Below are 13,027 nucleotides of genomic sequence, written 5' to 3'. Positions count from 1 at the left end.
TTTAATGAGGAATTCTGACTCACAGTATGAGACTACATTGTAACCAGCAGGGCTCCAAATAATATATCAACATCTGGTCTAAATCATTAAATTTTAAAAAGGCACTCCCAAGAAGAGAATGCAAAATCCCAACGCCACTTTCAGATAGAAGGCAACATACTCTCACGTTATGAATTTAGTAAGTGATCTGCATAGCTGAAATGACTCTGAAACAGAAAAACCACAACCCAAAATAGCCTGAACACTTTTGTTATCTCAAACAATGGGCAGTTAGCCATTCATTCCTCTCTCTTAGTATATATTTCACTTGTTTCAGTCAAAGCCCATTATAAATTCCATGAGATGGCTCAAATTTGACTATACCAGATATTTGACAGCTGGGGATGGGAAATATTCACTGTACGATAATTCCTAATATTATATGTTATAAATAAAAATAAATGCTATGCATATGTTCACTTAATTTAAAAATTTAGGCCGGGCGCGGTGGCTCATGCCTATAATCCCAGCACTTTGGGAAGCTAAGGCGGGTAGATCACCTCAGGTCAGGACTTCGAGACCAGACTGGCCAACATGGTGAATCCCCATCTCTACTAAAAATACCAAAAATTAGCCGTCCATGGTGGTGGGTGCCTGTAATTCCAGCTACTTGGGAGGCTGAGGCAGGAGAATCACTTGAACCCAGGAGGCAGAGGTTGCAGTAAGCGGAGATTGTGCCACTGCACTCCAGCCTGGGCAACAAGAGTGAAACTCCATCTCAAAAAAAAAAGAAAAAAAAATTTAGGCTGAGCGCAGCGGCTCATGCCTGTAATCCCAGTACTTCGGGAGGCCAAGGCAGGTGGATCACTTGAGGTCAGGAGTTCGAGACCAACCTGACCAACATGGTAAAACCCTGTCTCTACTAAAAATACAAAAATTAGCTGGGTGTGGTGGCACGTGCCTGTAATCCCAGGTACTCAGGAGGCTGAGGCAGGAGAATCACTTGAACCCGGGAGGCAGAGGTTGCAGTAAGCCAAGATTGTCCCACTGCACTGCAGCCTGAGCAACAGAGCGAAACTCCGTCTCAAAAAAAAGTATATTGCATACCTATAACCCGGAGAGGCATATTGTCCCTGCCACTGAGGAACCTACAACTTAGTGAGATGACAAACACTGAACAAGTATGAGTGCAATAACAGAGCATCTCCATGCTATGCTGAACTATAGGCTGTGGATAATGAGGATATTCCTATCCTACCCATTTCCTAAGGGTGCAGTGAAAGACTGGGAAGTTGTCAGAAGGCTCTTAAAATGACAATCCTGGCCAGGCACACTGGCTCACATCTGTAATCACAGCACTTTGGGAGGCCAAGGCAGGTGGATCACTTGAGCCCAGGAGTTCAAGAACAGCCTGGGCAACATGGGAAAACCCCATTTGGATATTTGTTTAAATACTACTAAAAATACAAAAATAGTTGGGCATGATGGTGTAAGCCTGTAGACCCAACTACTCGGGAGGCTGCGGTGGGAGGATCAATGCCCAGTAGGTCGACGCTACAGTGAGCCCAGATTGTGCCACTGCACTCCAGCCTGAGCAGCAGAGCAAGATCCTGTCTCAAAATAAATAAATAAATAAAAATAAAATGACTATATATAAAACATAAACACTTCATAACTATATAAATGATGAGTAATTAAATAAGTACAGGTTAAATATCCCTTATCTGAAATGCTTCAGATCAGAAGTATCTCATATTTCAGATTTTTTTGGATTTCGGAATTTTTGCATATATATCATGAGCTATATTGGAGATAGGACCAAAGGTTAAACACAAAATTCATTTATGTTTCATATACACATAGCATGAAGGTAATTTTACATAATAGTTGTAATAATTTGTGCATGAAACAAAGTTTTGACTTCTACCTATCATGAGGTCAGATGTGGAATTTTCCACAAGTGGCATCATGTCAATACTCAAAAAGTCAGATTTTGGAGCATTTCAGATTTCAGATTTTCAGATTAGAGATACTCAACCTGTGTATGAAATAACCAGGCTAGTTTGTTTTTAAACAAATATCTAAGAAATAGTAAAATTCAAATGAGTCCTATAAAAGTAGTTTGTCCTACTGTTGTCCTTACTCCAGGACTGTAACAGGAGGACCCAATCTAAGCTACTGTTGCTGATACCAGAGGACTTTTGCCCTCTTACTTTGTCCATTTAGAGTTATACCAGCTCTATTTATAAAACAGCTTTAGAAAAGCCCAATTTTCCACTGTGTGGATGTAAACAAACATTTAAGTTGTGGTTCCATTAAAATTTAAACATAGCTATAGCCCTGCATATGCTTGAGTTCCACATCTATGGATTCAACCAACTGGAGATCAAAAATATACAAATACAAATAAAAATAGGCCGGGCACAGTGGCTCACACCTGTAATCCCAGCACTTTGGGAGGCCGAGGCGAGCGGATCACCTGAGGTCAGGAGTTCAAGAGCAGCCTGGCTAACAAGGTGAAATGCTGTCTCTACTAAAAATACAAAAATTAGCCAGGCATTATGGTGGGTGCCTGTAATTCCAACTACTCAGGAGGCTGAGGTGGGAGAATCTCTTGAATCTGGGAGGCAGAGGTTGCAGTGAGCTGAGATCGTGCAATTGCACTCCAGCCTGGGTGAAACAGCGAGACTCTGTCTCAAAAAAATAAATAAATAAAAATAAAAATAAAAAACAATACAACAATAAAAATTAAAATTAAAAAAACAGTATAACTATAACATTTACATCATATTAGGTATTACAGTATAAGTAATCTAGAGATGACAAAGTATACAGGAGGATGTGCATAGGTTATATGCAAATACCACGCCACTTTATGTAAGTAACTTGAGTATCTGCAGATTTTGGTATCCGAGGGGGGTTCCTGCAACCAATCCCCCATGGATACCGACGGATAACTGCCCATCTCCAAAAATCTTCTGTTCTCTCAGTCACATGAGTAAATGTTAAAAATGATTGGAACAAAATATATATCTGTCTCTGGCTGGGTGCAGTGGCTCACACCTGTAATCCCAGCACTTTGGGAGGCCAAGGCGGGTGGATCACATGAGGTCAGGAGTTTGAGACCAGCCTGGCCAACATGGTGAAACCCCATCTCTACTAAAAATACAAAAAAATAGCCAGGCGTGGTGGCACACGACTGTAATCCCAGCTACTCAGGAGGCTGAGACAGGAAAATCGCTTGAACCTGGGAGGCAGAGGTTGCAGTGAGCCAAGATCGCACCACTGCACTCCAGCCTGGGCAACAGGGCAAGACTGCATCTCAAAAAAGAAAAAAAAGAAAAATACATATATCTATCTATAGATATAGATATCTGTCTCGTTCTTACATCTCTTTTGATGTAGCAACAGCTTTACAAATGAAACTTCATGATTCCCCAAGTAATCTACAAAGTTATTTTACATACGATTTCATTCTAACAGGCTTCAAGCTAAGCAGGCACATATACCACAAAAACTCTTCATCTGTTTTGCAGGCATACTTTTGTGCTGATCTGTATCTACTCTAATTTCTCAAAAAAGAAATGCTGTGGATCAGGCACGGTGGCTCATGTCTGTGACCGCAGCACTTTGGGAGGCCGAGGAGGGTGGATGGCCTGAGGTCAGGAAATCAAGACCACCCTGGCCAACATGGTGAAACCTAGTGTCCACTAAAAATACAAAAATTAGCCGGGCATGGTGGCGCATGCCTGTAATCCCAGCTACTCGGGAGGCTGAGGCAGGAGAATCGCTTGAACCCAGGAGGTGGAGGTTGCGGTGAGCTGAGATCGCACCACTGCACTCCAGCCTGGGCAAGAGAGTGAGACTCCATTTCAAAAAAAAAAAAAAAGAAAAGAAAAGAAATGCTATGAAATTGGGTGTGGCTATGAAACAAGCTTACCTTCACATCATTCTTCTCATATAGGCCATTCATGCAGGCTATGCTAAAGCCAGGCTCTAAACAGATACTGTTGCCAGACCCAGGACAAACGGAACCTCTATGACTAACAGCATTCCTGTTGCTTCTGATTCTAGGTGGGAAACCTCCACTGATATTTAACAACTTTGCTCTAAGTAGATGTGGAATGGTGGTGTGAAAAAAAGCAGAGGATCTGGAACAACAGACCACAGTTCAAGTCCAGGTTAACTAGCTGTGCCACTGTGGGCAGGTTACTTAATTTATCTGAACTACAGTATCCTCCCTCATCTGTAAAACGGAGACCACCACTATACCTACCCATAGATTGCTATGAGATTATAAATATAAAAGTATTTTATGAGCTATAAATGATCACATAAATATTCTTTTTATTTACTCTATTTTTTCCTTAGCATAGGAATTATATATTAATTTTCAAAAATTGGAAAATACAGAAATATATTAAGAAGAAAAAAATCACCCACCCAAACACTGTTATTGACTTAACTGAAATAAAGTCTAATATCAACCAAATTTTAAAGCAAAAATATTTTCAGATGTTAATACTGATAATTACAAATGACAAAATTAACTGCTGATCTCCTTTTAAGATCAGAGTAGGCTGGACACAGTGGATCATGCCTATAATCCCAGCACTTTGGGAGGCTGAGGCAGCAGTATTGTTTGAGGCCAGGAGTTCAAGACCAGCCTTGGAAATATAGTGAAACCCTATCTCTATAAAAAAAAATTTTAAATTAGCCAGGCATGGAGGTGCACCCCTGTAGTCCCAGCTACTAAGGAGGCTGAGGTGGGAGGATCTGTTGGGCCCAGGAGTTCGAGGCTGCAGTGAGCTATGATCACACCACTGCACTCCAGCCTGGGCGACAGAGCGACTCCATCTCTAAACAACAGCAAAACAAGAGCAGAGCAGTCTTTCCCATTTATCAGTGTAAAGTGAAGATAATACTGCTATTTGTCCCAGAGCTGGTCCCAAGAACATATGATATACAAGTGAGGCCCATAAAAGTCAAGGCCACAAAAAACTCCCAAAATAAATATTTCATGAGCCCAAGGAGTACTTACAACACATGCTCTCAGATGCACTGGAGAAAGCAAAGTATCTGAAGCCCCATTAACAAAACTGGCATGACTATAATGTCACATCACAGACTGACACATTTCTATGGGCCATTTTAATGAAAAAAAGAAAAATTTATATACCATGCTACAAAGTACTCAGTCTAAGACTTGTGACTTTTTCACACTGCCTGCTGAATCCAAGCCTTCTTAGAATTTCTTGTGCCCTTCTCCTATTTTTCCTTTCCCACCCTTCCCTTGACTACCTCCTCTTCCTTGTTTCATTATTGAATTGGACTCACTCTCTGTGTTTAAAACTGCCTTAAATAGAGTTTTAAGTGGTACATGCCTGTAATCCCTGCTACCTGGGAGGCTGAGGCAGGAGAATCACTTGAACCCAGGAGGCAGAAGTTGCAGTGAGCTGAGGTCACGCCACTGCACTCCAGCTTGGGCTACAGAGTGAGACTCTATCTCAAAATAAATAAATAAATAAATAAATACTCCCACCCTACCCCCTCCCTAATTGTGGAGTAAAAGTGATGACCCAGTTGCAAATTTTATATATATATCAGTGACCAGACTACTGTGCTTAGCAAATATACATGAAATTACAAATCCTAATGAGTTCTGCCCCCATAAAAGTAAGTAATGTCTTTCTTTTTTTTTTTTTTTTTTTTTTTGAGACAGAGTCTCCCTTTGTCACCAGGCTGGAATGCAGTGGCAAGATCTCAGCTCAGTGCAACCTCCACCTCCCGGATTCAAGCGATTCTCCCGCCTCAGCCTCCCGAGTAGCTGGGACTACAGGCGCGTGCCACCATGCCCAGTTAATTTTTGTATTTTTAGTAGAGACGGGGTTTCACCCTGTTGGCCAGGATGGTCTCCATCTCTTGACCTCGTGATCAGCCCGCCTCGGCCTCCCAAAGTGCTGGGATTACAGGCATGAGCCACCACGCTTGGCCAAGTAATACCTTTCTTACCACATCTCTAAATATTCAAATCCTATCTGTCTTTAAGACCCAACTCAATGTTATATCCTCTGTGAAGCCTTCCCTGATTCTCCAATCAAAAGTAATCTCGTCTTCCTCTGACTTTCCATCATACTCTGTTTCCTCAGTGCCACTTAAGACTTCCAATTCAGCCAGGCGTGGTGGCTCACACCTGTAATCCCAGCACTTTGGGAGGCCGAGGCGGGCGGATAACCTGAGGTCAGGAGTTCAAGACCAGCCTAACCAACATGGAGAAACCCCGTCTCTACTAAAAATCCAAAATTAGCCGGGCGTGGTGGCACATGCCTGTAATCCCAGCTACTAGGGAGGCTGAGGCAGGAGAATCACTTGAACCTGGGAGGCAGAGGTTGCGGTGAGCCAAGATCATGCCACTGCACTCCAACCTGGGCAATAAGAGCATAACTCCATCTCAGAAAAAAAAGACTTCCAATTCAGTATCATACTGATTGTGCCAGGCATCACACTTATTGCTTTGACATTGGAAGGGGTCTCAATAAACACCTGCTTGATAAGTGAATGACTATTACAACAATTGAAAATTTCATCTTCATCTAGTAAATTTTAATTATGGAAATATCCGAAAGTCATTTAGGCTCAAGAACAGTAAATGAAGTAGTTGAGCTCAAGAATGCCTACTTCAGTCAAAATGTACATTTTCTTGACCAAAATAAGACTAATTTGGCATACGTATGTAAATAATCTGAAAGAAATTCCCAAAGAAAAGCACTAGAATAAGGATATAACCTCCCAAAGTAACTCCCAAGAAATACTCACCCAGATTACATAAATTCCAGAAGATTTGTTCTAAAATCAGTTTCATTATTTTACTGTAATACTATGTTTCTTTTCTAGCAAATTCAGAGTTCAATTATCCAGTTCTATTATTTCTTCTTCTAATATATTTCTGATTAATTCCTTCTCCATTTTCCCTGCCACTCGCAAGTCCAGGCCTTCATTTTCTTCATAACCAACCAATTTTAAAAGCTTCCCAATTTGTCTCCCTTCCCATAGTTCCTTCAACAATATTTATTGAGTGATCCTATGTGCCAATTTTGAGGGCAGGAACTGAGGACCATATAAAGAAATATCAGACCAGGCACAGTAGCTCACAACTGTAATCCAGCACTTTGAGAGGCCAAGGCGGGAGGATTGCTTGAGCCCAGGGATTCGAGACCAGCCTGGGCAACATAACAAGACGCTGTCTCTATTTAAAACCAAAATAAAATTTTTTAAAAAGAGAGGAATATCAGACAAGGCTTGACCTCCAGGAACAATCTTGAAGCATGTACAGAATCCACATATTTAACGGTCACAGTTGGCACCGAGAATGTGAAGCAATGGGTAGGTCCTCTGGCCTCCCCAAAACACACTATGCTATTCTCACACGCCATTCTCACGCAGTCTTTCTCACACACTACTCTCATCCTCCTTCCCCTCCTGCTCTCATTGTTCATCCTTTTGGATAAGGCCTATGTTACACTGCCCATATGTCACGCACCAACTTCATCTCCAATTTCTCTCCAACTTGTCTCCTGAGCTGCAATCAAGATAATCTACTTGCTGTAACCTGGAAGTGACTTACTCACAAGTACCTTTGTTCATGATTAACTATTTATCAGCACAATCCTCCCTACTTTGTCTCTGCTAACCCATAGCTACCACCAATCTCAAGTCCCCTCTTTTGTATGTGTTGGAAAGTATATAACTTAACTACATATCATTGTTTTCATCTTATAACCTTATTTCTTTTGTATTTGTCTCACAGTGTGTATTACAGTGTTTCCTAACTAAGGCCGTATATCACAATCACCTATGGAGCTTCCTAAAAAATACGAAGGCCTGGCCGGGCACAGTGGCACATGCCTGTAATCTCAGCACTTTGGGAGGCCGAGGCAGGCAAATCACAAGGTCAAGAGATGGAGATCATCCTGGCCAACATGGTGAAACCCCGTCTCTACTAAAAATACAAAAATTAGCTGGGCACGGTGGTGCGAACCTGTAGTCCCAGCTACTCGGGAGGCTAAGGCAGGAGAATCGCTTGAACCTGGGAGGAGGACGTTGCAGTGGGCCCAGATCGTGTCACTGCACTCCAGCCTCGTGACAGAGGAAGACTCCATCTCAAAAACAAACAAACAAAGGCCTTCAGCTACTTGGGAGGCTGAGGTGGGAGGATTTTTCTCAGTCCAGGAGATGGAGGCTGCAGTGAGCTATGATCACGCCACTGCACTCCAGTGCCTGCGTGACAGAGCGAGACCCTGTCTCAAAAAAAAAAAAAAAAAAAAAAAGCAAAATACAAAGGCCTTGACCCGTGGGAGCTGGACATCTTAATTTCTAAAAAGCCCCACTGATGATTTTCATGAACACTCTAAGCTGAGAAGCACTGATTTATTGCAGTGTTTTCCATATAGCAGACATTCAATGCTTATTAATTCATGGCATGGAAGCCCATAAATAACTTTTCTCTAAATAGCCTAACCAGATATCAACCCCTAGACTACACTAGCTCTGTTCCAAGTGCAACATGTGGTTTTAAGATTTCATTTCCTGAAGTACTACATGGAGAGACACTATTACCTTGTCTCTTTACATTGTTTCCTATTTGTTGAAAAATGGAGGCCTGGAATGCAGCCATGTTAGACAACACTACATAAGAATGTACTCTGGAGTGTTCTGTTCAAATTAGTTATAAAAAGAAGAACAATGTACAAGTAGACATTGTGAATGAATACAGCATTCTTACTGAATGAATAGATTCTTACTAAAGCTATAGAGAAGAAAGATCAGGAATTTGGTCGGTGGTGTCACCCTGTCTTCCTAGCTACCAGTCTCCTAAATTGCTTGAGACAGTCCAGGGACCCCTGAAGACTGAGGAAGACTTTCAGCTGCTAAAGAGCCTCTAAGTGCACTAAAGTGCTCAAATCAGAAAAGTAACCCAAGCCCCACCCAGACAGACCCACAGTTGCCGCCCAACTGCCCTGACACACACTATTTACACAGCTCAGTGGGGGAGCAGTATGAACTTTTTCCAAAATTGTTCCTCACAAGCAGGACCAGTCTGAGTCACCCACCCAGGGTGGGAAAGAAAAGTGTGACATTAGCCAGGGGAGTCTTGGGAGACTGGTCTCAGCACCTCTTTTTTCCCATTTCAGACGTGGGCTCCACCTCCTCCAGGAATCACCTCGGTTATGAGTCACAGCTGTGGGTTACAGGGGTCTGCAGAGCCACCAGGAAAGTTGTGGATGGGGAGCGGATGCCCCAGCCTTCTCTCCGGCAGGGGCGGCAGATCCCAGATTCCACAGGCCTCTCCCAACAGCTCCATCTTGCTTCCTGCCAGGAGGAGGGGCCAAGGAGGGCCCCCGAGTCTAGAAAGGCCCCAGTGGGAGGAGGCCGTTTGACAGCAGGTAAAGCCAGGTGGAAATGTCCACAGGAGGGAATGAAAGGAAGGGCAGCAGGGCTGAGCGGAAGGAAAAACCGGGCTTGTGGTCACGAAGGACTGCATAAAGGTGTGAGAGTGCCAGAGGAGTGAGCATAAGTAAAATGCCCAGGAGGGAGGAGGAGGCGACAGAGAGTGAGGCAAGTGAATAAAAGGGCGGAATACAGGGAGCTCTGGGGAGCGGGGGTGGGCGAGGCGGGTCTCAGGGTGAGGGGCAGAAGTATTAGAAAGGAGGACAACGTGGCTCAAATAAGGATCCCTAGAAGAGAAGGCAAGGGATCCGTGGGAAGGCCCGCTCTCCCTCCCCCGCACAGCCAGATCGAGGAGGCCTAAAAGGCGCTGAGAGCGAGGAAGTCAACGTGGGGGCGAAGCCTGCGCGGGGCAGGGACCCTCGGACATCCCAGCAACTCTCATTTATTGGGTGTCTGCTGTGGGCCACACGCCGCGCGAGGCACTCCACGAATAATACCTCGCCATATCTTCACGACAAGCCCGCAAGGCAGCCTTTTTCATGACTGCTCCCATTTTATAGATGAGGACACTGAGGCCCTGAGAGGCTCAGGACTCGCTCAAGGTCACAGGGCGGAGAAGAGGCCATTCGAACCCTCGGCGCCTGGCTCCGGAACCCACGCGGAAAGCCACGGCCAGCGAGCCGGCCACAGGCAGCCGCGACGCGGGCCGGGGCCCCGGGGATACCTCCCGCGCCCGCTCCCGCGCCAGGCCCTGCGCGCTCACCCGGACGAGGTTGCTGACGGCCGCCTGCACGGCGGCCACGGGCGCGGTGAGGTCAGGAATGGCTTTGCCGTCCACCTCGCCCTCCTCGTGCATTATCACCAGGTGGGAGATCTGCTGTGCCACCGGCTCCAGGATGCTCTCGATCGTGCGCGTATGAAACACTGGCATCGCGGCGGCGAGCGGGGCGGCGAACCGCGGGCGACAGAGAAGTAGGATCCACGGGGCCGGGAACCGGCGAAGAGACAGACTCTGTGCAGCGACTACGGAGTCGGGGCTTCCCTCGGCGTAACCAGCCTCACGGGCTCCCCGCCCCCTCTCGTCGCCGCGCCCAATGGCAGCGCCGCTCAGACCTGGGCCGCCACTCCTACTGGTCCCTTTTCGAGATGCTCCGCCCCAGCCACAGCGCCGCCAAACCCCGCCCCTCCCCCATTCCCAAGGGAGGGGCCTGGGATTGGGGCTGAGCCGCCGGGATTGCTACCGGATTCCCGAGCCCTAACGCCGGGCGCTCCTTATAAGGGCATGGTGGGAGCGGAGCGGGCCGCTGGAGCCGGCTGGCCCCGCCCCCGGGCCGCCTCCCGCCTCGGATCTGGGGGGCTCCGCCCCTCTGCAGAATCACCTCAGCGGGCGGGGTCTCCTCACCTCAAGCGGCGCTAGAGTTTGATGAGACCAAGGGGTCTCCCACGTCCCCTCCTCAACTTTTCCCTTCACACGACACCCTCAAAATACTCCTTCCATTCCCTCCCAGCAATGCATTGGAAGGTTTTTAGTAAAAGATTCAAACAGCAGAGGTGCACTGAGAAACAGCAGCGTCCCATTCACGTAAACGCAGACTCCGCCCCCTGCCCTCCTCAAAGACATTCTGTTTAACAGCTGGGTGTGTAGCCTTCTAGACTTGTCTATAGATTCACTTCTACATATATCTTTTCTAACTAAATGAGATTAATAAACATTTTCCTGGAACTAGGTATGATTACCCTTGATGAAAATGCCCTTATCTTTCACTGCTGGTAGAGGTCTACCTCATTCTTCTTAATGACTGCATGATATTCCATTGCATGAAATAAAACTATTTACAGAACCAATTTCCTACTCATGGACTTGGGTTGGGTCCTGGTTTTCACTATTAAAAAACAATTCTGCATGAATTGTACTTGCCCCTGTGCTGTGCATCTGTGTATTTATCTAGCGCAAATGCCTACCAGGAAAGAGAAAAACGCAAAAGTATGTGAATTTTATATTTTGATAGGTAAGACCAAATTATCCAGTTCCCTCACGCTTTGTATAAGACATCTTCCAGGCCGGGCGCGATGGCTCACGCCTGTAATCCCAGCACTTTGGGAGGCTGAGGCGGGCGGATCACGAGGTCAGGAGATCTAGGCCATCCTGGCTAACACGGTGAAACCCCGTATCTACTAAAAATACAAAAAAATTAGCCAGGCGTGGTGGCGGGCGCCTGTAGTCCCAGTTACTCATGAGGCTGAGGCAGGAGAATGGCGTGAACCCGGGAGGCGGAGCTTGCAGTGAGCGGAGATCGCGCCACTGCACTCCAGCCTGGGCGACAGAGCAAGACTCTGTCTCAAAAAAAAAAAAAAAAAAAAAAAAGACATCTTCCAAACGTCTTACTTACTTCAAATTCGCTTTTGCCCAAGCTTTCCCATTCTGAGGTAAACACTTTCAGTAATGCCTCCAAGCAAAAGATTCTCACATCAAATGAAAATTTTTGTCTAGTCCTACCACAACCACCACAGCTGTTTTCTCTGCCCATTACTTTGTGTTAATAGTATAAATATTTGGGTGATGGGGCCAGGCACGGTGGCTCACGCCTGTAATCCCAGCACTTTGGGAGGCTGAGGCAGGCAGATCACCTGAGGTCAGGGGTTCAAGACCAGCCTGGACAACCTGGTGAAACCCCGTCTCAACTAAAAACACAAAAATTAGCCAGGTGTGGTGGCAGGCGCCTGTAATCCCAGCTAATCGGGAGGCTGAGACAGGAGACTTGCTTGAACCTGGGAGGTGGAGGTTGCAGTGAGCTGATACCGTGCCATTGCACTCTAGCCTGAGCAACAGAGTGAGACTCCCTGTCCAAAAAAAAAAAAAGTTGAGTGATGGAACGATATGATTTTTTTATTTTAAAAATTATTTTATTTTATTTATTTTTATTTATTTTTTTATTTTTTGAGATAGGGTCTCACTCCGATTGTGCAGGCTGGAGTGCAGTGGTGTGATTTCGGCTCACTGCAGCCTTGACCTCCCCAGGCTCAGGTGATTCTCCCACCTCAGCATCCCAAGTAGCTGGGACCACAGGTGCATGCCACCACGCCCGGCTAATTTTTGTATTTTTGATAGAGACAAGGTTTCGCCATGTTGTCCAGGCTGATCTCAAACTCCTGGACTCAAGAAATCCACCTGCCTTGGCCTCCCAAAGTATAAATGGCCTCCCAAAGTATATATAGCCTCCCAAAAAGTGTATGATTTTGTTAAATCCTCACCCTGTTCCCACTTTGCTGATTGTATATTTATGTGTAGTTTAACTTGTTCTTCTGAACTATATATTTCCTACAGATTGGCAGGAAGACTCAGAGGCTTGATCATGTAATCATCTTTAATGCCTGACTGGCCATATTAACCTCCCAAAAAGAATATCACATTGCACATCCAGCCCATGTGCTCCCCAACATCCATAATCATACCCATTTCCGTCCCCCTGATTTCCACATTCACTGGCTCCCTCTAAAATCTTTCTTGGTGCCTGTTAGCATGTGTTAACACCAATGCCCTCCACAATCTGGGTCCAGACCAACCTTACTGCCTTCAGCTTCCCCACCTTAGACCCACAGA

General features: G+C 45.5%; 1 protein-coding gene across 2 annotated transcripts in view; it reads right to left on the bottom strand.

Annotated features, from left to right (window-relative positions):
- VCL (vinculin) overlaps positions 1-10,735 on the bottom strand; it is a 120,368-nt gene extending 109,633 nt beyond the window's left edge. The window contains exon 1 of one of the 2 annotated variants that reach the window (XM_003812995.6): positions 10,190-10,735. In XM_003812995.6, the coding sequence (XP_003813043.1) occupies positions 10,190-10,357 (168 nt within the window). In that variant the 5' untranslated portion in view covers positions 10,358-10,735. The remainder of the gene's footprint in view (positions 1-10,189) is intronic. The other variant, XM_003812996.6, reaches the window with a different exon arrangement.
- Between the last annotated feature and the right edge of the window lie 2,292 nt (positions 10,736-13,027).

This window comes from Pan paniscus, chromosome 8 (assembly GCF_029289425.2).
Source record: "Pan paniscus chromosome 8, NHGRI_mPanPan1-v2.0_pri, whole genome shotgun sequence".
Lineage (NCBI taxonomy): Eukaryota > Metazoa > Chordata > Mammalia > Primates > Hominidae > Pan > Pan paniscus.
Note: the sequence above shows the minus strand (reverse complement) of the source record. Positions and strands in the feature narration are given on the sequence as shown.